At 34.5% G+C, this 22,939-nt stretch overlaps 1 protein-coding gene across 3 annotated transcripts in view; it reads right to left on the reverse strand.

The window, feature by feature from the left end:
- Positions 1-19,161, reverse strand: part of AADACL2 (arylacetamide deacetylase like 2) — a 59,170-nt gene extending 40,009 nt beyond the window's left edge. For 2 of the 3 annotated variants that reach the window (XM_074369421.1, XM_074369412.1), the window contains exons 1-2: positions 19,051-19,160; positions 12,310-12,500 (exon numbers count right to left, since the gene is read on the reverse strand). Coding sequence is in view for 1 of the 3 variants with exons in the window: in XM_045514463.2 (XP_045370419.1) it covers positions 12,310-12,370 (61 nt within the window). In the remaining 2 variants the exon portion in view is untranslated. Of the gene's footprint in view, positions 1-12,309; positions 12,501-19,050 lie in introns of all 3 variants that reach the window. The other variant, XM_045514463.2, reaches the window with a different exon arrangement.
- Between the last annotated feature and the right edge of the window lie 3,778 nt (positions 19,162-22,939).

A 22,939-nucleotide genomic window follows, 5' to 3' on the forward strand; every position in this document is an offset into this window, starting at 1 on the left:
ATAAGTAAAAGTAAAATTATAACTTGGTATGCTTCCCATTTTCCCTGCCTCACTCAGCATTTCCTTTTCCTCATTGGCCCTGATCTTTTCCCCAGGTAGGCAGCTAAACTCTTCTTTTCCCATTGTCTCAAAGATGTGAATTTCCTATGACAATCACTTTTTACCCTATAGGTCAGAGAATCAAAGTGAGAGTTCTTCTGGTTAAGAATGTTCATTTATATGATGATCCAAGAAAGAAGGAATAAGTAATGAGAGTATAAATGAATCCACTGAACTCATTGTAAGATAGACAAAACACCGATTATTACCTAATCCCTATGTTTTCCTGCTGTAAATGGGTGGTGAGCAGGGGAAGGCGATGCCATGACGGTGCTTTGGGTCCCCCGATATGAGTGTCAGCTCAGAATCTATATCAAACATCCCATAGAATATTTGGATATTTCCCTTTCCTCAGTGTAGCTATTCAAGCAAATAATTGTATGTCCCTTTGGGCAAGGACTGGGAGATTCGTTACTCAATACAAACACTAGCTGTGGCACCCCAGGGTCCTTCCTAAAGATCACTCAGTCTCTCTTTCAATATATAGTTTTGAATCTAAAAGGTAGTTAATTAAGCTAGCAATATATCAGGGATTATGATGTCCTATTAGAGAAGCTAACATCAGTCTTTATCTGTTTACTTCATCTTTATTTTTCTGAAACTAGATAGGTATTCAAGAAAAACCCTGTGAGCTACCCACAAATCTTGTCCCTCAGAACTCCTTGGTCTCTTGGCCATTATTACTAATTTCTGTGGGTCAAAGCCCCCTAGTGACCAGTTTGGCATTGCTGTTCATCAGAGTAGATACGTCCTTTTCTATGCTGATGAAGTGCTGCCACCTGGCTTCTATTATTGCACACCCACTGATACTATGGAATCCAATATGGTCGTGTTTTAAAAATTCTAGATACTTTAGACATTTTAATAGGTGTATAGTAGTATCTGTTCAATTTGTATTTGCCTAATAGCTAATAATATTAGTGAGTTTTCATGCACTTTTTTGATATCCTCTCCTATCAGAGCATTACATGGTAATTTTGTTCATTTAGGGAGGGGGAGGGAGTCCTTATCACAAGTCTATCCATATTTTTGGTGTGAAATAACAGAAAACGTCATGGAAAGTGTTACTATTTATCTTGAAAATATGTATATACTGTGTTGATTCTGGGTGAGATTTCTTTTTTCTTTACAATCCCTCTATCAGATTGTCTATCTATAATACATGCCTTGTTCTTTTTTAATGCTTAGTCAGTAATAAAACTTCTCTTTTACTGTTGTGGAGAGGTTTTCTGAGTTAGGAGATTTTGTTTTGAGTTATATTTCTCTACCAATTCCGGTGACTAGAACAGGATGTCTAGGAGTTCCTAAATTAAATGTACTCACTGAAGGTTTCTGGCCACACAATAGTCAGGGAAGATATTCTGAATTAGAAAAGTCTCTGTTCTAGCTCTTGCTCTTTTGGAATGATAATCAGATGCTCCAAATTCAAGACTTTACTATGGAATAAGCATGGGTAGCATGGGCTCTGAAATCCTGCCAGGCTTACCATGTGGTTGGAAATTATGAAATGTCTTGAAGGGGAGCAGAACATGCCACCCCAAAATACGCCTTTTTGGCATAAGGATTATTTTAGGCTGATTATGCTCTGAAAACTGAGTAGAAGTTCCCCTCTTGTATGAAATATTTACAAGAAAAATCTCCACTTGTAATGGTATCTCCCTCTCTGTACCAGGAAGAGGCAGATGACTAAATCTCTAGAAACTCTTATCTTAAATCTGCTTAACAGCCATACCCTGTTCACTGTACTTTTTCTGGTAACCTAACATAACTGGCTGTCTACTCCTCCACCCCGCATCTGGAGAGGGTACTTAAAGCAAAGGCTTGAGCCATTTAAGGGATTTACTCATTTTCCTGGGTGACTCTCGTGATAGAGAGGTACACATGTTATTAAACTTCTATTTGATTTTCTCTGTTAATCTTTTATTACACATGAGGTCTCAGCTAAGAATCTAGAAGGATAGAGAGGAAGTTAATTTTTCTCCCCTACAGCCATGAATACTGCCTATAGGTCTTTCTCTTAAAAAGTTAGTATCTTTGTCACATTTGAAATGTGTGTGTGAGAATCCAGTTTTGCAGTTGCCTGAAGATGCTTCCTTTGATTTGAATAAATTAACATATTTGCTGGGGTTTTTAAGACAGTCTTTATCTCAAGTAAATGAATCATTGGTATTTATGGGATAAAAATCATTCTAAGGAAAAAAAAAAAACCTAAAAAATGATTTAGATAGCCAGAAGAAAAAAAAATTGAGGAAAATGGAAGAAGAAATGTGAGATTTCAAGGCACTGGTCATTTCATAAAAAGCCTCCTCCTTCCTTACTGTCTGTTCTCCCTCTGCTCCTCCTGTGTCACTTTATTGTCCCAGCCTCAAACTGACTCCAGGGAACGGGGAGGCAATGATCTTTACGACAGCAGTTGCCTTTGTTAGGCAATGTCCCTGTAGAGAGGGACAGAAGGTCACAACTTCTCCAACTGGTAATCAATTATGTTCCCTGTTTGAGGACACAAGTTTGTGCACCTGGTTACTTAGGTCTGCGTCTTAGCTCAGATCTACCTCTGCAAGTCCCTTCTCAGCCAGAAGCCATGTAGCTAGGAAAGCAGACATAATGAAGAGGCCTGATGGTTGAGAACTTGGAGAAACCTGTGGCCCTAAGTGAAGGCAATACATTGGGAAGTTGCTGCATAGTCACTTGCCAAAAGGCAAAAGAACAAGGTGTTAGGTTGATAAACGTCAACACAGGAAGGAAACCAAAGTGCCATCTAATTTACATTTTTCTTGTCTTAATATGAAGAAAACAAGACCTTCCTATTCGGATCACCAGCAAAGCTGATGTCACTGAGATGCTACCCAGGGTAGTTCACGTGACTTTCTCGCCAGCTGATATGAGGCACTGAGCAAGTAAGACTGGCAGTGGTGCTATGCTGCGGTGACTTCTTATGAAATTTGGAAGTTTGGAGGGATTTGGTGGGGTTTTACTTATTTTCTTTTTGATCTGGAATTAAGTCTACACAAGCAGGTAAGTTAATAGCAGTTCCGAGAGCTGTAATTCTTGGTTTATTCACTCACAATGAGTCTGTATATTACCAAATATATGCGTAGTATTGGTCACCCAACAGGGTAAAAAAAATTTTTTTAAGGGTTCCTAGGGTGCCCCAGTCCCATAGGGGCAGTCGGTGGCCCAGAAAAAGGCTGTGGAGCTTAGCCTGGTCCGTCGTGTGTTGGGGCCCCCGAAGCCGCCCAAACCCAAACCCCTCACAGGCTTCACCATTGCTGCCGCTGTCGTCCTCGCCTCACCAACCCCGTCCCCTGCGCCTCACAGCCCCGCCCCACACACCTCGCTGACCACGACCCCCACGCCTCACAGACGCCGCTGCTGCGCCGTCTTGTTCCAAGGTCCAGGGTAAATTTTTTTTAAGACAATTTTTTTATATCAACTGAGCTTAGGTATTCCATAGGAAATTGATAGCTGCTTTGTCAGAGGCTTTACAACTGCCTCCTCAAGTATTAGTGATTTATTGCAGAGTTCACACAGGGCAGAAGGACAAAATTTCTAAAGGCAGTAATCCTGCTGACGGAGTTTCGCAAGCTGCTGTTCATTTCCGGCAGGCTCCAAACTTAGAAGACCCACTGGAAGAAGCTTTTGTTCATTTTGAAAAATATGCTTCACAAAATGAAAGGGACAAATGGACCATAAAAAGAGCTAAAAGAAATTTGGACTATGGGAATGACCCAACAGAGTAATTCCTATACCCTATTTGGTTAATAATATTGTGCCAAAGTCATCCGAATAAGAGGGATTTTAAAGGAACTAGACTTTTACTATGCCTAGTAAAAAAGATGAAATTATTTAAAATATTAAAGAAATGTGCTATGTATCAGAATTCTTTGAGGCCACTTCCAAAGTAAGTGCAGGAAATTTTCTCTAATCAACTGTCCAGGAACCTGGTGTCAGTTGAATTTCATTGAATTAAGGCCTGAAAAAGGTAAAAGATTATGTCTAGTTATGATGGGTGTGGTGTCTGAGTGACCCAGGGAGCAGTAAAGCCTCTCAGTACACATAATTCCTACTTTGGGCACATCAGAGCACATTAGAAGTCGTTTATTTCTGCTGTTGTCCAGGAATTATACAAATGTTTGCAGATTCCTATAGGCCTCATTCCTCTGGACAAGTAGAGTGAATGAGTCAAACTTGAAAAAAAAAAACTCATTGGCAAAGATTCTGCAACCTCTTATATAAAAAAGGCTTAGAGTTTTACTGCTAGCTTTGTTAAAAATTAGAGGGACCCCTACATGCAAGCGCAGATTCTCTTAAATTTATAATTGTTGTACCTATGAATTTGGGTCTGAGACTATGACCTGTGCCTGATTTAACTTAATTCTCTCATAATCATCCAGTACTTAAAAGAGCTTCTGTCTTTCCTAGAAACCCTGAGACATAGAGTCATAAGGACCTGGAACGACCCACCAGAAAAAGTCGGCCACGCTGTTGACCAGGAGATCTCACTTGCATGAAAGTATTCCAGAGGAAAGATGGGCTGTCACTGACTGCCCTGAGAAGGACCCACTCAAATTGATGCTGATCACCCGTGGCTATCAAGGTAAGAGAAAAACTCAGCTGGATTTGCGCTTCTCAAGGGATGCATTCCTGTAAACAACTTTCAAACTTAAGTTTTTAGGCTGATATTGGCACTGAACTCAACTGAAAGGAGGTATTCTAGCAAACTTAATATTATTCTGATAGACTACCTTGCTGACCTATTCACAGAAGGGTTATTTCAGATACTTTAAAATCACATTTCCTAGGAAACAGACATGCTATTTGTTACATTACTTTTTCTTTGGTACTCTCCATAATGATGCCCACCATCTCAGTCAGCTCTAAATTTCCAGTATAAACGAAGTCTGGATTTAGAAATTCAACAATCTGATTATTGATAAAGTAGAATGTTCTTTGTAAGTAATTTTTTATAAGTAAAAGTAACCAATATGCACCCAGGTACTCAAGCTATAAATTTGATGCAAAATGTTTTGTTAACTGGCTTTGATTAGAAGGATGATGTAGAAAAGAAAATCATTGAATTAATAGACAAACAAATATGGCATTTATAGATAGAACTTCAAAAAAAGTCAACTTCATTCAATTAACTTTGGGATGCAAGTTCCCTCCAGTTCCAGTATATCTAGATAGACTAAAGTGAATGCCTGTTATAATGCAGATACAGTTGACTATTAAAAGAGTATAATTATTTATTTAGACACAGTGCAGCCAAAAAAATGTGACCTATAGGGTGGGTTTTTCAAGTCTTAATCAGAGTCATATAGATTAAACATGGGAAGTTCAATATGTACTGTTCAGTGGGTGCCTCATAATGAGATTTTGATACTTGATGATGGCCATGGTTGTCTTTGTTTCCCATCCAGGCAAAACTATTTGGGAACATACCAACAGTAAATAGTTAAATCAGAGTCTCTGTTAGTAATGCACACAATTTTTTCTTGGTCATACATGAATTTTACAAACCATGACATCTTTTTTGCTTGTACTTTCAAATAATCAACTATCTAAGCATTTGGCAGTTCCTTATGAAGTCTTACCCAATCCAAGCCTAAAGAGTATCTTAACTCTGAAGACCTATAGTCTAAATTGGTAATTAGATGGTTTCCTTGTAAAGCCCAATAAATTTCTCCTGAGTTTCAATCATATGCATGTCATCACATTTCTATGACAATTTAAGATTTTTCATAATTGTGCTGTGTTCCCAAATAATTAAGCTTCTAAGGCTTATAAATTGTGAGGAAATGACTGGAAATTATATTGGAGGAGAAATAATGAAGGATAAAGATACTTTAGTAAGGTTGTTTATACAGACTCATCTCTGTGTAGACTCATCTCCAGTGTAAGAATGCTCTCCTCTTCCTGGTACAAAGAGGGCACTTTTCTTAGGGGACATGTCTGTCCTGATTATAGGCAGGTGGAGGAGCACAGAGAAACATCTGCCGTTTCTCAGTTACCTTCAGCTCAAAATAAACCTTATACCCCAGTGGTGTATTTTGGGTTAGCTTATCCTGATTCCTTCATTTGGAACCCCAAGATTCTATTTTCCTATTCAATTGTCTTCTATTTTGAACTTTCTGTGTGATGTCATCTAGCTCTTTGCCCTTTCTGATGAACTATATGCTGATTCCTCTTCCAAAAATCCAGATATTTTGTAGCAGAAGTAAATTTATTGCACAAGGCTCAATATTCAAAAATGTAACTCTGTTTGCTGTAATAAAACTTTATTTAGCTCTTATTCATGCATAATTGCCCATAAGGGAGAATTTTAGTCTTGTTAATTCAGGGTAAACTCAGTTACTTACAGTTTAAAATTCATTTTCTCTTGGGAAACTGCTCAGTCAAATTAGGATTCTCCCTCTCTGACTTTTCCTTCCCTCATCACCATGTGGTATTCCTTGTTCCATGTTAGATGTCAGAGGCAGCAATAATTGATCTCCGGCTGCCTTCTGCCAATATTTACCTGTTTCTAATCTACTGATTCTCAGTGCCAAAAAGTGTACCTGGTAAATAATTACTCACTGCATTTCTTTTTTCCTAGCCCTTTTATACAACACCTTTTTTGTTCAAATTCTAGAACTTTTATTATAGTGAAATTGTAAAGGCTTAAATAAGATTATCTTTTCAACACTGTTGCTTCCTTCCAGTTCACTTAAGTCTATCTTGGAACTTCTAACCATTGACAGTCTTGAATAAATTATGCCTCTAAGATCATAAATCAGTTTAGGGCATGTTTTCAAAACCTCAGTCAAACATCACACTGTGAGTCCTCACCCAATATAAAGCAACCCCAGGTTTTGAAACCTGTTTTTTCCACTTTATTACATAACATCTTTCAGCAAATTGTAGATTCACACACAAAAAGGAGAAATAGTTGACAATTTTGATTATTCAGTGAGTCAAGAAATGCTTGTTAATATTAAGGGGACCAAAGTAAAGTAAAAATTCTCTGTTATAATGAATTCTTTGATGACTGAAAACAAATTTTTTTTGTCTCTGTCTTTCTAGAAGTTTCTGGCTTCTAGACATACACACCCTCAAAATTGAATTAAGCCAACTTAATAGGTGGGACTCTCAAAGTAAACTTTTAGCTGATTTGTGGTTTACTGTCAGGATACCAAAACATATATATTAAAAAAATCTTAGTAGTGTCTGGACCCAGAACAAAAAATGTTCAGAGAAGTGAGATTTTCCCTAATAGTGCCCTCCTCTCAGCCTCGCTTGACCATCTTCACAGTATACCAATGCCTCTTTGGCATGTAGCCTCATTCATTCCTGCTTCAGGGAAAGAAGACTATGAAACTCTTTTTATAACATATCATGGTTTCAATGAGAATATGCTCACACATAACACAAGATAATTTACATTACTATTACTCTTAGGAAATCACTGAAGTCAAAGTACTGGAAAAATCTCTTACTACAAATTTTAGTTTTTTTATTTTGTAAAACATTTTATAATTGAAGTAAATGTTAAATGAACCACTGAGAGGCAGTCTAGTCCCCCAGATTATCCTTTTTTCCAATGAAAAGATGGTTTTAATTTTCTTTTTGGATCCAGAGCATACTAATGTTACTCTTGAAGATTTTAGTGCACATAAAGAATGAGGAAATCATCTGCAATCTCATTCTTCTTACAGACTCTTTTTCTGTAGAACCAAAAATCAAGCTTAAAATTTTAGAAACATGTCCTGGAAAACTGAAAACTGCTAAGAAAAATGGTTTCCCAGCAAGATCACAAAATGAATATTTATCATCATTAGAACTGGGATAGATCCAACATTTGTTAAGGATCTTATTTGAGCCAAGCATCTATTTTCAGCAAGGAATTTTACTAAAACTAATGCAATGGAAAAACCCAGAAGTAAGGATTAAATGATCCACTGTGAAGGTATAAGACATTTATAAAACTAAACAAGACAAACCCAGAGTAAAACATTTTAGTTGAAGCAATGAAGAGAACTTTTTTGGTTCCTGCTGCATCTGCGGGGTGATACTGTGCCACTTACCACATGGTCTCCATCAAAGAAAAACTCAGAGGGACCCAACCATTAAAAAAATTTTTTTTTTCCTCTTGGCAATGTTTTGCACAAATGACTTCAGAATAATTAGCTATCAGAACAAACACAAAAAGTACTTAAAGTAAAGACCAAAAAAACTAAAAATATCACCACATTTCTAGTTAGTCTGTTCAAAGTGGGAAAATAGCAGTTTACTCTCTTGATTTTCATATGTGCAAGGGTCAAAGGTCATTGTATATTTTCAGTTATCAAAAGTCAGGGAGTTAATTTAGCAAAAGGGCTCAAGGCTTAACTTACTTAGAAACTAGTGCTCTAAAATTATGTTTCTGCTTAATCTGTGGATACAGCTTGCTTTTTTTTCTGTTATGGGAGGTGCTTAGTCAAAAAGACAGCAGAGCAAGCAGTCCATTTTCCTCTCTTAGTCCCTGTTTCTGGTCAAATTTCATTACCACATAAAGTGGAGCTTTGACCACATATGTTTGTATAGCTATTTTCTAGTTCATTGTCAATAATTTGATGTTTTATTTGGCTGATTTTATTTATCTTATTGTAATTAATAAACAGAAATGTCCTTGTTAATATGGTTAACATAACAAGAGCGATATGAACTAGAGCTGGACATTTAATTTCTCTTCAGAGGCTTTGTAAAGGTCTGAGGTCTATACGTTAATCACTCTTATCTGCTAGAAGTACTTTTATTGCCCTTATAACTGTGTATTGCAAGGCTTGGGTTCATAAAACAGCCAGCGCATCTTTGGTTTTGACTGCAGTACTTATAAATGCAGAGGTATTTCTCTTTCTGTAAGATCTCCAAAATTCCTGTCCTGCAAGAAAGTGGCGTTCTTTCCTATCTGTAAGTCTTGGAATCTATAAATCATAGAGCAGGCACCAGGGAGTATATTGTGGTATTATTTCTATGTGAAAAGAATATTGTTTGTTCCTCAATAGATTTATTATGCCTTAAGATTTTAGTGAAACTCTGCAAATAATTATATTCTAATAAAAAGCCACAGGACACATTAAAGCATTTTGGCCAATATTTAATCATTATTCTGAGCAATTCTGTCAACAGAAACCAATAATATATCTTTGATTTAAACAAAATCATCTTTCTTAAATTTTTCCAACTGTGTTATTTTGTTTGTTAAGGGTTTTGTTTTCAGGACTCTTACTGCATCCTAAGAAGTCAAATAAGATATCATTTAAAGAACTTTTCTAGTTTGTAATAGGGTAGCCTGTTAAAATGGATAGATCAAGAAGAAAAGTATTCTCATATTTAGTAAAAATAATTAAACACAATTAAATTTTCTCTTTAGTGTCATTCAGTCTGAGGTATTTACTTCTTACTCATTTGATCCTGGGTTTTAGGGGAGTCCACTATCACAGAGTCATCTGCACCTATACTAGGAGTGCTAGAAATACTGTCTGATAGGAAGTTGTTCCTAGGACCTGTATGCTGAAGGCTGTTCCACATAGAATCAGTAGTTAAGAGTATGTGGTCAAGTTCTTTACTGAAGTCATCATTCTTTTGATGTTTCTTCCAGTACACCCTGAACCTTGTACTAGGGGCCTTTAGGCCAGTGTGAATGAAAAGTAGAAACCACTTTTTGATTATAGGATCGAAAGACTCTCTTTATTTAATTATAATAATGAACAAAATAAGAATGAGGAAGTCTCCTATTGAAGTTTCATACAAATTTTTTAACAATTCTGTAAATGATTACGCTGAGAATAAGAACATATTAATAACAGTGAGGTCACTGACAAGTCTCCAGAGTCTTTTAATGTATCCCATAAAATGTATGTTATAATTCTCACCAATTGGCAAGCTATTTTGAACACAGAAAATCTTTATAATCAAAGCTTATTGATAGTTACACTGGCTGTCTTTGTACAATATAGCTGTCTTTGCACAGTGACTTAACTTTCTATTCATCCTAAAAAAGTACAAATGTACTAAAACATTTATTTTGCATATAATCATTGTAGGAAAAAAGCTGCTCTTTTTGACTTGTCATCTCTTCTTATGTCTTGGGCTTGGTAAACAGGACGAGAGTAGTTTTGAGAGGAGTGTTGAAGTAATTAAAATTATGATATGATTTTATATATATATATATACACACACACAATTATTTTTAGCATCCCTCCTTTTATAAAGTAAAAGTGAAAGTTACTGATGTTTAATTATTGATTGATCTAGTAGTCTTCTGGGTATAAAGACAACTTGATAGTTTTATTATTCTGGCTTTGAGGGCTGAATTTGTTACTCTCGAAAGGAGACAATCTATGTAATGAGATTTTAAAGATAATAGTTATAGGAAATAGTTATAATCTTGATTTAGACCAAAAAAAACACAGCAGCAAGTAACAAAATATATTTAAAAACCTAGTTTTTCAAGAGTGAAATCTTGTTAAAAATTTATTCAAAATGTGAAAAAAGCACACACACACAAAATTAGTAGGCTCTTGTGTGATAATTATAAGAAACTTTGCTGTCCAAGAATAGAAAAATGTAGTGCTGCTTGTCAAGAGTAGTCAGTAGATTCAGAGATCAATTTTCCTTTGAACTGTTCAGGTATTTTTTTTTTCCTCTATTATCTGTAAGCTTCCTCTGTTTAACCATTTTAACGCCTTCATATTTTTATTTTAGACATATACAAATGCACATTTAAAGGCTGTTTGTTAGAATATCTCAGGATGCAAACTGCTTCCCCCAACTCTTCATGGCAAGTAATAGGCTTGTTCAGAATGGCCAAGAACAATGAGTCAACTTTTCCTCTCACCTGGTACACAAGGAAGAAAGGACTGGACAGGAGAAGTCCAGTATACTTTTTTGTCCAGGACAGATCACACGCACAATCTCCTGAGTAAAATTTACCTTCCCTTTCGAAAATGAAAATAGGAGACTTACATTTCTATTAATTTGGCAGATGAAGAAAACGATGAACTAAAAAAGATAAGTGCCACCTAGGCCAAATTTCTTGACTACTCATCCTGTTTTAAAATAGTTGAGAATAGAGGTTCTACATAAATGTCTAGTGACATCCTGTTGTTTAACAAGCTAACAGTTAAGGAAAATGATCTGCCTTAAATATCACCAGGGAAAGATCAAGAACATTCATTTGGTTCAAGTTTTATGCACCAAATCACATACAGATATGTCCTTTGAAAATCATAACAGGTGAAATACACTGAAATTGGCAAATATGTTTAAGAAGGGTTAAAAAGAATTTTGGAAGTGGAAGTTTCAGACTTGTTATTTGCAGATTCTATACTTTGTTACTAACCATAATTTATCTTTAAAACATCCCATAATGCTGTTAGAGTTTTTAAAAGGTTGGGAGCGGGGCGAGGGTGGTATTTAATTAATTCGATGCAGTTGGATATGACCTATACATTTTGATTTCTGTTTATCTCACAACAATACAGGTATATATTTTACTATAAAAATATGCCTGGTAGTTTCAACAAATCATTGAAAGTAGCCCAAGTTGTGTCATAAAATACACACATCACCAGTTTATGGTCATTTTTAGGATCTTAACATTCCTTGGGGGAAAAGATGAGGGAGTGGAGGCTTAACCATAGATTTTTTTTTTTTTTGCAAGGATAATTGTTCTGTAGAGGAGTCCATTTAATGTCACTTGTTTTAATAAGGAATCTGTAAGTGGGACCAAAATATTTAAAAAACTATTTGAAATTTTTTAATGCAAAAGAGAATGGCTTTCTTTCTCATCTGATATTAATTACCAGATTAGGACTTGCACAAATGGAGACAAGTAACTTGATTTCATGAACCATCTTTTGAATAAATAACTCCAAAAAAGAGGTATTCAGCTTAGATATCTCAAATATTTGAGGCAGGCCTGGGCCAAAGTATCTTTCACCAAAAGAAGAACCAAAAAAAAAAAAAAAAAATTGCTGAATGACATCAGGAAAATGGTGGAATAGGAGGTTCCTATAGAGAAACCCTATAGACCTAATATAGAAACACCAATATTATAACCGTTTACAGAAGAAAATACCTTCACAAGAGTTCTGAAATCCAGGTGAAAGATAACAGTAATGGGGAAGAGCACAGAAACAAACAAACAAACAAGATGCATTGAGAAGGGTAAGAATAGTTTCACTTTACCTGCATCACCCATCAGAATGCAATGCCAAAAGAAATCCCCTTGGCTTCCAAGTTCTCCCATGGGGAAAGGGAGAGTGAAGTGACCAAGGGATTTTGCTGCACACCCTGGAACACTGTGGACTCCATCAGCCAGCCCACTCAGAATCTTTGGCTGGGCTGACTAGTGAAGGGCTTTCCTTGCCAAAGCTAGCCTGCAAAGAATGGAAGAAATGTTTTTTCTTTAGATGCACAGACACCAACACAAGGCTACAAAGATCATAGACTCAGAGAAACATGAAACCACCAAAGGAACTAAAATAAAGCACTAGTAACTGCCCTAAAGAAGTAGAGATCTTATTACCTGACAACAAATGCAAAATAAGTGTCTTAAGTTCAGTGAGCTATAAGAGAATGTAGACAACCAAATGAAATCAGGAAAACAATACATGAGAAGAACATTACATAAAAAAGAAAAAAATCATATACCCTACAGATGAGAATCATCTGTGTTGCTCAAAAAAACTATTCCTTTATATATGACATTATTGTACACTTATAAAATCATGTTTTCAAAGACTATATTGCTATTTTTGAGACACTCCTAAATCAGAGGCACTATATAGGAAATAAATTTAGAATCCGTTGAATAAAACAAACATTCAATAGTAAAATAAGTTTATCACAAAGTATCCAGATTCCAAGCAATATTAATTTGTAATATTTTTAATTCTAATTTAAGTGAAAACAGTTTTGCTTTTGTACGGATGGGACACTTCCTGAAAACATCTTTCTCATGTTTCATTATTTCACATTAAGCTAGTTGGGAGCCTGAGAAAAAACAGGATGAGACTTTGAGGAGCATGAATAAAAATAGCAGGTCAGAGGAGGCTCAGATGATGAGATGCTCATCATGGGAAATAAACTAGCCTACTCTTGGGAGGAAAAACACCTATAAAATCATACTAAGTAGAACTGTCATTGTAAGACCACAATGTATTTCATCCTTGTGTATAAATAATTCTGTGTGTGCATACACACAAAACATTTTCTACCTTTGTCAACTAAAACAGCATAGAATGAGCTACAGTAACCAACCCATGAGCATTAAGCATTTTAAGTATCCAGACTGTGATCTTGAAATAACAATTCAAAGTGAAAGAAGCCAGAACATCTTGAAAAATTACTGATTCCAGTGTAAGAAATGTACTAGTTGAGCCAAGAACACCGTATCCTACCAGATAATAAGGAAGCTATCAAATATTACAAGGGTCATGTTGAAAGGACACTGAGGCCAACTTGAAGGGGTTCCCACTGACCAAATATGGACCAGTTTAATATGGAGAAGAAATGCAGTTGAGTGAATTCCATCAAAAGTATTCAAATCTGTACTTTCATTATAGTATTTAAAAAGAAAACAATAAACTAGATACCTTCTGAGAATGACAGTGAAGCAGTTTGTCATCTTGAAAACTCCACATAAAGGGAAAGAAACAAGAATTTATCTTGACTTTCCCATATAAACTGTACTACTGGTCAACCTAGGACTAGGCAAGAGGAAAAGTCTCTTCATTAAAATTTTATCTAATAAATGAAAAAGAAGTAATACAATTGGAATATCACCTTTACTCAAACCCAATTGGGGTTCACCGCCTCGGCACTAAGCATCAGTGGTTACTCACCACAAAAAAGAGCAAAAACTAGACAGCATGTGTGTTCTGATGTAAGAACACAACCTCACCTACAGAATGGCCAAAGAGACAGAACCCAAGTTTGATCAGGACTTTCAATCTAGCTGCCAATTTGCAGGAAATACAGGAGATGGAGAACCATGTTGAACTAAATTATAAGGGTGCAAGATGGAAATATAAAAATCAGTTCTATTTCTGTACACTAGCATGAACAATTCAAAAATAAAATTAAGGTAACAACAGTTCTATGTACAACAACATAAAAAAGAATGAAATAGTTAGGAATAAATTACCAAAAGAAGTACAAAACATATTCTTTGAAAACTATGAAACATTATTGAAAAAAATTAAAGAATATCCAAATAAATAGAAAGACATCCTCTGTTCATACATCTTTTCTCCCTCATAGCTCAGTCAAGAAAGTGCAAAGTCCTATCCTATCTTTGTGAACATCTTCTAATATAGGAGAGTAAATAAAAAGAGTTCATTCCTCATAACAGCTCCTACAAATAAAAATGAAGGCTCTAAGATCCCAGTAGATTTATAAGCAAGTAGATAAAAATTTAAATGAGGTAAAACTTTTGCCTGTTATTAAGGAAGACTTAAGAATTCCCATTGCTAATATGAGTTTAAGTTAGTACAATATTTTTGGAGAAAATGATTGCATCAAGATGTTGACAAATATTTTTATTTTTGATCCAGTAATAAATTAGGCTTTTATATACAAAGAAAACTATTTTGTGTGTAATGTTCATCATAGCCATATTTATGAGATAGGAGAATTATTATTGAACTGTTTCCAATTCTCCTAACAGTTCAATAATAGGGGAATGCAAAAGCAAAATATGGTACAGCTATGTGATATAGTACTACATAGCCACTAAAAAAATACTTCAAAGAATGTTTAGTAATGCGGAAAAATATTTAGATTAAATGTTAAGTGAAAATAGTTAGGATGAAAATATCTTTACAGAATCTCAGTGATAAAAATATGCATAAAAAAAGCGCAGAAAAATGTTAGTGTTAATAATGGTTACCTTTGATGAAAAGAAATCCATGTGATCATTTTTCTTCTTTCCAACATAAATGCTTTTATATAATTAATATATACTAACTATAAAGAAACACACACATACACAGGATTTTAAGGAAAACAAATGACATGAAAAATAACCTGCTAAATGAAAAAAACAGACATAGTACTTTTTAAAATTAAATTTGCTTGACTGTTTATTGGCTGACTTGTTACTTGATGTCCAGGGATTTTTTTTTCCAAGTTAATCTCCTTAACTTTATGCTCAAAGTGACCTTTAGCTTATAATTCTGAGACCATAAGGAAATAAACTTTCTTTACCACATATGACCATTAAAGGAATGTGCACAATTCTTAGGCATAATTCCAGAAATGATTACTAAAATTTAAAATGTATTTTAGGCAGAATTCCATTATTCAGTAATCACATGCAATTAAAAAAAATCTAATCCAAATGTTACTGATTCATTGACACTTACATCATCAAATAACTGAATTCACTTTTAAGGGAGATTTAGTAATTTAGAAGCATTTAAGTATATTTCATGAGCTTATATTTTCTTCAGTATTATTGTAATATCTCAAATTAACACTCTGCATGCTGTCTCATGATTACAAAGAATTTAATTTATGGCTGAGTAATCCCCGCTCAAAACATAGTTTTCATTATTCAATCTTGATTATCTCAATGAAAAAGGAAAGGCAAAGATCAAAGTACAAAAAGAGTTGAAATACTACACTGTTATATTGGTTGATTTATATTATAAAAGATAAATATACAGCAACTGCATTTTGCTCAGTCACTCAGCTTGAAAGAGGCACAGCTTTTTCTTTTTTTATTGAGGCTACCAATATTTTGATAAACGAAGATGTACCCAAAGAAGTCTATAAAAACTGAATTTTATTTAAATGTTTACACTTAACATAAAAATTTATAGTATGATATAATTGTACTATTCTAAATATACTTAGGAGATTTATAAAAACATTTATTCAACATATGAGAAGTGTAGTATGGTCCATATGGACACAAACATGATGAAGGTCATCTTCTTTTACACTGTCAGAATATCTCTAGAACTACATGTAAAATTTAATTACATGTAAACCTTTAACTCAGGGTACCTGGCTCCAAGGAAGTTGCACTTTTCACCCATGGTGCAGAAGACTTTCAGGCAGTAAAGCTTCCTGACCAACACAGACATTGAAAGCAGTACTCAGACTCTTTTAATCAGCTAGTTTAATAGCTGGAAAGGCAATAAGTACTACAGGATCCAAGGCTTCCAAGAAGACAAGGTGAAGAGACCATAGAATAATGTGATAAGAAAGTAATTGAAGTAGACTGAAATAGAGGTCTTGGCACCTTCCAAGACCAGTGGAGCTCCAGGAAATGCCAAAGAATGACCCTACACATAAAGGCTTAGGCAGGGTTCCATAAATTTAAATAAAGAAGAAAGCATCAAGAGATACAGGAGAATTTGGTGGACTTCTCACATCTCAGTTCAGATGTTGCCCCTTCAAGGGGGTCTTCCTTTGCCAAAAACATTACAGAGGTACAGAGGTAACAGATACATCATAAAACCAAATAAATAATACAAGTGACCATTTCAGTTGCATGAGAAAAGCCTGAATCATACAGCATGAATACGTTGCTATTCAAAATGTGGATTTTAGACCAAGATGGACATAACCTGGGAGATTATAGATTCCAGATTACAGGCCATCCCAGTCCTCCTGTATAAGATTATGCGTTTTAACAAGAACACCAATTAATTCATAGACACACTAATGTTTGAGAAATGCTCTGCTAGAGAGATACTCCTTCACCTTATTTAATGCATAGATATATGGAATCATATAGTTAAAAGCTAAGGAATATTTTAGTCTCAAAAGTTTTGAGCAAGGTGATCAATATTTTGTTTCCTTAAGCTATAATTTACAGGAGTCTAACAATATTTCATTATTCAAGTTACTAAATCTATAGATATAAAACTATAGAGAAGCTTTGTATTTATTGAAATTCTTGGGTAAGCGTAACATATGCTAAATGTGGTAGAAAGTATTAAAAGAAAGAAGTTCAATAGCCTCAAAAACATGATTACTGTGATCAGAAGACTATAGGCACCCAGAAAAAAATTCTATATAAATAGATATAAATATATAGAAAGAGGAGTAAATATACTCAAACATTTGAAGATAAGAAAGCTACCTTGAATCAGAAATAGAAAAAGATATAGGGGAAAAAAGAGGGAGAAATAAAAGAGTTGCTTGAACTAAGGGAAGATATGGAAGAAAAAGACAATTATCTCAGAAATGAAGAATATAAGATGCTTAAGGCAGAATCATGTCAAATGAAAATGTAATAAAGGTCATTGAAGAAAGGCAGGAAAATGACCAAGAGGGTGAAAATGACATGAAGAAGTAGAAAGAGCCACAGAGAACATATCAGCAGTCACTGAAAAAGCAAGACTGTAGAACAGAAATAATATGTAAAACTATAGTCCAAGACAAAGTTCCAGAAATTAAAAAAAAAAATCACCTAAATCTACACACTGAAAAGTTTCACTGAGTAGCTGGCAAAAAAGATGAAGGCATTTTCCTAGTAAAAAATAATTAGATTTCAAAGATAAATATAAAATCCTCAAGATGTCCAAGGAAAAAATTCAAATAGTTTACAAAGTCAAAATAATTAGATTGACAGCCTTTTCAAAACCAAATACAGAACAACTATGAGTCAACTTTTATAAAAATATTCAATAAAAGAAAATAGGAAAAAAGGATTTTATGTCCAAAAATCTGTCCTTCAAATACCAATCATAGTAAAATTATTTCTAACATATAAAAACATAAGAGATTCTGCATTCAGCCCTTCTTGAGTAATTCACAAGCAAATAAACTTCAAGCAATGATTGGGAAACCTTCATCAAAAAGATCAATAATAAGTATTAAAATATATAAATACACATATAAGACTAAAACAGTATGGGATAAAAGTGGAAGACTAATGTACAAATGTTACATACTGTGACATAGTAGAAGTTAAGCAACTGACAAAATAAAGTAGAACAACCAGAAGGAAAAAGGAAAACAGAAAAGGCTCATTGCTGTATAGGCAATAGATGAGCATTAAAAAATGATGAAAAAATAGAATAAACCAGTTAGTAAAAGTTTAGATAAGAAAACAGAAAACTAAATATATTTTTAAAAGGAATAAATACAAAAGTAACTACAAGAACAAAAATCCAAACCTTCCTAAACACACATAATGAGCAAGCAACATAAATAATATACATCTCAAAAAGACACATAGCATACTATAATATATGCATAAATACTAAAAAAAATGTATAATTACAAAATATGACAATTGAAATCAAACATATCAGTCATATCAATAAATGTGAATGGATTTAACTCACTTATTTTTTAAAAATTTCATTTTGACTCACAAAACAAGACCCAAATATACACTGTATACAAGAGACAACTCTAATCAAAGTAACTCAGAGAGGCTAACAAATAGAAATGGACTTCTGCTTCCAGGAAGGTGGGAGAGACACACTTTTTTCTATTTCTCCCATTAAGTACAACTAAAAGTTCTGAACATTATGTATAAAAGAGAAGTAAGAAGTCTCTGAAAGGTGGAAAGAAGGCAGACCAGCTAGGGAGCTCTGGACCTAAGGAACAAATGGTGGTGCATTCCTTGGGTTTTCTTTTTTGGCTCATAAATCCCAGACTTGGATCTGAAAAAACAGCAGCCTAGGAAATCCAAGGAGCATAGACAAAAACACACAAAAAAACTGCTCTCTCTAGCAAAGGACTAGAAAAGGGGCAGCTTAGCAAGACATAAATGAATAGATAATAACTACTCTATTCCAGTCAAACAAAACAGGAAAAAAAAAAAAGCGTGTCTCACCCCAACCCATGCCAAAAAAGGGCAAATGGAAGCCTAGACTTCCACCATCACGTGCTTTTCCACACACAACAAAGACTATAAAATAAATCAATAGCAATTAACCTGTCATACATAATACGACTCACTCTTGGTGTTTCCTTTTTGTCAATACTGTCTGCTGTTGAGCCTCCACTTTTCTGGACCTCTTGTCTATTTGTCCCTCTGTCCACCTCGTGAAGTTGACCTTTGCTTTAGATCTGTGGGATGTAACAGCTAGTCAGTTTTGGACCCTGCTCTTCAGACTGACCTTGATGCCCTCCACATTCCAAAATTACACACAAAATTATGTAAAGTCTCTAAATGGGCTTTAGCTTTTTATTTCCCAATTGTTTTTAAAGTTGTTGAAACAATACCATTTTTAATAGACTGCTTGTTGAAAGGAGGGAAAAAAAACATGGAAAAGAAATAAAAGCTAATATTCAACACATGTTAAAAACCACCACCACTAAATATTTGAGAGTTATTTGCTTATGTAAGGGGAAACTTCACCTAAGCTACTGCAGATAATTTTCAAATGATACTACATAATATTACCCAAAATTGGGAATTGGAATAAAAATGCTTATTTTCTGATCATGTGAGATTTCTCAGAAATCCAGATATAGTATAATGTCTCTTCAGGAAAGATTGTATTAAAAGATATTTTTAAAGTTCTCAAAAAAAAAATCAAAGTCATATTTTACATCTAATAAAATAAAGTATTTCTTGAATTTGAAACACAATGTTATATTTGTATTATCTGCTCAACTGTGAGATGACTTCTGGATAATAGCTTCATGAAAAGATAAAAATCATTGGTTTATCTTTTCTTCAATAGGACACCATAGGCACAGGCCACAAGAGAAAGAAACAAATTGGACCTCATGAAAATTTTAAAATTTGTGCACCAAAAGACAATATCAACAGAGTAAAAGGGCAGTCCACAGAATGGGAGAAAATATTTGGAAATTACATATCTGATAAGAGATTAATATCCAGAATATATAGAGAATTCCTGTAATTCAAAACTTAACAAAAGAACCTTATTCAAAAATAGGGAAAGGACTTGAATAGACATTTCTCCAGAGAAGATACACAAATGACCAGTAAGCACATGAATAGATGTTCAACATCACTAATTATTAGGGAAATGCAAATCAAAACTTTAATGAGATAACCATATTACACCCATTAGGATGGCTACTACAGGACAAAAACAAAACAAAAACAGAAAATATCAAGTGTTGGCAAGGAGGTGGAGAAACTGGAATCCTGTGTACTCTTGATGGGAATGTAAAATGTTGCAGCTACTGCGGAAAACAGTATGGCAAAAAATAAAAAATAGAATTATATGATCCCACAGTTCCACCTCTGGATATATATATACGCAGAAGAATTGAAAGTAGAGTCTCAAAGAACACATACAACCATTTTCATAGCAGCATTATTCACAATAGCTAATAGCTATTCACATGGAAGCAACTCAAGAGTCCATAGAGAGATGAATGGATATGCAAAATGTGCATATGCATACAATGGACTGTTATTTGGCCCTCAAAAAGGAGAAAATTCTGACATGCTACAATGTGGATGAAACTTGAAGACATTGTGCTGAGTTAAATAAGCTAGTCACATACACACACACAAAAACATACTGTGGATTCCACTTATATGAGATATGTACAGGACTCAAAAAATCATAGAGACAAAGTATAAAGTATCTGTGGGACATTTAATAAGCAGTTAGATGTCATTATCAGAGGAGTAGACTGGACTAGAAATAAACTTTAAATAAACTTTAAGCTCAGTAGGTCCCCAAATAATTGATTTATCCCTCAATTTATTCTTAGACCTATTTTCTCTATCTTGATTTTAGTACCTCATCCAAGTCTATTTTACAAGTTTAAAACTCTTTCTCTTTTCCTTCCCCAAACCTGGTTGATTCCTCATCTAATTTTACATCAGTAACTTCTCTTCATTTCAGCTCTCACTCAGCCCTAATTATCTCTCCTGAGTTCCTGAAATGCTTCCTCAGGGGGCTTGATGTCTTTCATTTCTCCTCCCTTCCCATAGCCTATCCTCCAAACTGCTCCTAGCACTATCTTTTTAAAATACTGGTCTGTTCTTGTTTCTCACCTTGGTGTCATCAATGACTTTTCATTACTATCAGGGTAAAAATCTGTATTTCTTAGTATGATACTGTTTACTTTTCCAGACTTATCTCTTACTACCTTCCCCCTTAAGGAGAGGAAACTTTTTAATTACCTTTGTTTCTCCTAATACAATGTTCTATAAAAGCAGGCACTTAATAAATGTTTTCCAAGTAAAAGAATAAAGAATGAATGTTTTCCTTAACAAATAGTATTATTTTGTGCTCCTAAAGTCTTTTGCACAAGTTTAGAAAAACATTACACCCCACACCACACTGCTGCTCTCCACTATCTCTAACATTTACCTATTTGTCCTTCCATACCCAGTTCAAGTGTCACTTCCTCCAATAGTCTTCACTCACCCCTTCCTTCCGAATAGAGTAAGTCAATTCCTCCTCCCTGGTACCATTATACTTTATCATGGTGATGCTATTCCATGTAGGAACAAGGGATTATATTTGTTTACATCTATTCTTTCTTAATAGGCTTTATGTTAGTATTTCAACCAACTCATACATTCCTGAAGTTTGGCATAGAGACTAGCAAGTAGTAACATAGAAGGGGTACAACACATGATTTTTTACAGAATAAAGGAATAAAAATATGAATCAAACTATAAGAAATTTGATACGGGAGATTTACAACATACATCATTATAGTATATCTAGTGCCTATTAGGATATTTGGAAATATTCCAATTATTAACATAGGTTTGCTGCACTTTCAAGAAATGAAAAATAATTCCATGATCAATAAACTTCCAAGCCTAGGATTTTTGAAAAATACTCCAAAAACCTAGAACTAATTACAATAAGGAGAATGACATCAATAGAAAGAAATAAAAGCAAACAGGAAAAGGAGATATTTCTCTTACCAAAAAAAAAAAAAAAAAAAAAAGACTAATTTTTTCCAAATGTAGGACTAAAACACATTTTTCAAAGTCAGAAATCTTGGTTATGACTTCTATTGCTTATTTTTCTAAATTTCTTCTCTTCTCATCTTGGAACTGAAGTGGAAGTCTCATTGTACCATTTTATGGTCTAAATACTAAAATAGCCTGACCAATTTCTAGACCAAACACACTCCGCTAAGCTTTAGATCAGGATGCCAGTGCTTGCCCAAAAGTAACTCTAACTGCTCATCCATCACAAATCAGTGGGTAATAAGAAGTATTTAGAATCTGGGTACACATAAGTTTTGCTCTGAAGAGTCCAAGGTTTGATTTTAAACAGGACACATTCCTTTAATAGTAAGTCAGAATGTTCTTTCAGCAAAGGAGAAAGGGTTATTTGTAGGGTTATGAGCAAAAGGAGATAATAGTGTCTGGCGTGTGGTAGGTGGTGGATAAATGTTTGTTAAATAGGTCTGCTGATTATTTGTGATTGAATAAAATTCAATATATCTGTTAATTCCTGTTTACAATCCCTTATATAACAGACAGGATTTGAGAAGAAATCCTTACTCACCAGAGTGCCTTTTCCATAAAGAAAGACTCTGTAGTAACTCCTTCTCTGACAGATGAACACTATGAAATTATTTTTTATAAGAAGAAATTGTTACATGTGAAAGCTATAAAATGTTACTTGAATTATTAGTAATATATAATATATATACACACATATGCATTACATATTTAACTCATAAATTCATCCCTCGATGTCAAGGAGAAAGTGAGAGTTGAGATAATGCTTATAAGGAAGTAAAACAAAAGTCGGTCCAGAGTTGAAGAAAGAATGTTTTTTGAGGAGACTCCATGGACAAGCAGAGAAGAGAAGACTCGTCTACTGGGAAGGCTCCTACAGCTGGAACAGATATGGGAGGCAACTCTGAGTTGAGGAGATCAGAC

The sequence above is a fragment of the Camelus bactrianus genome, chromosome 1, assembly GCF_048773025.1.
Source record: "Camelus bactrianus isolate YW-2024 breed Bactrian camel chromosome 1, ASM4877302v1, whole genome shotgun sequence".
NCBI classification, from domain to species: Eukaryota; Metazoa; Chordata; class Mammalia; order Artiodactyla; family Camelidae; genus Camelus; species Camelus bactrianus.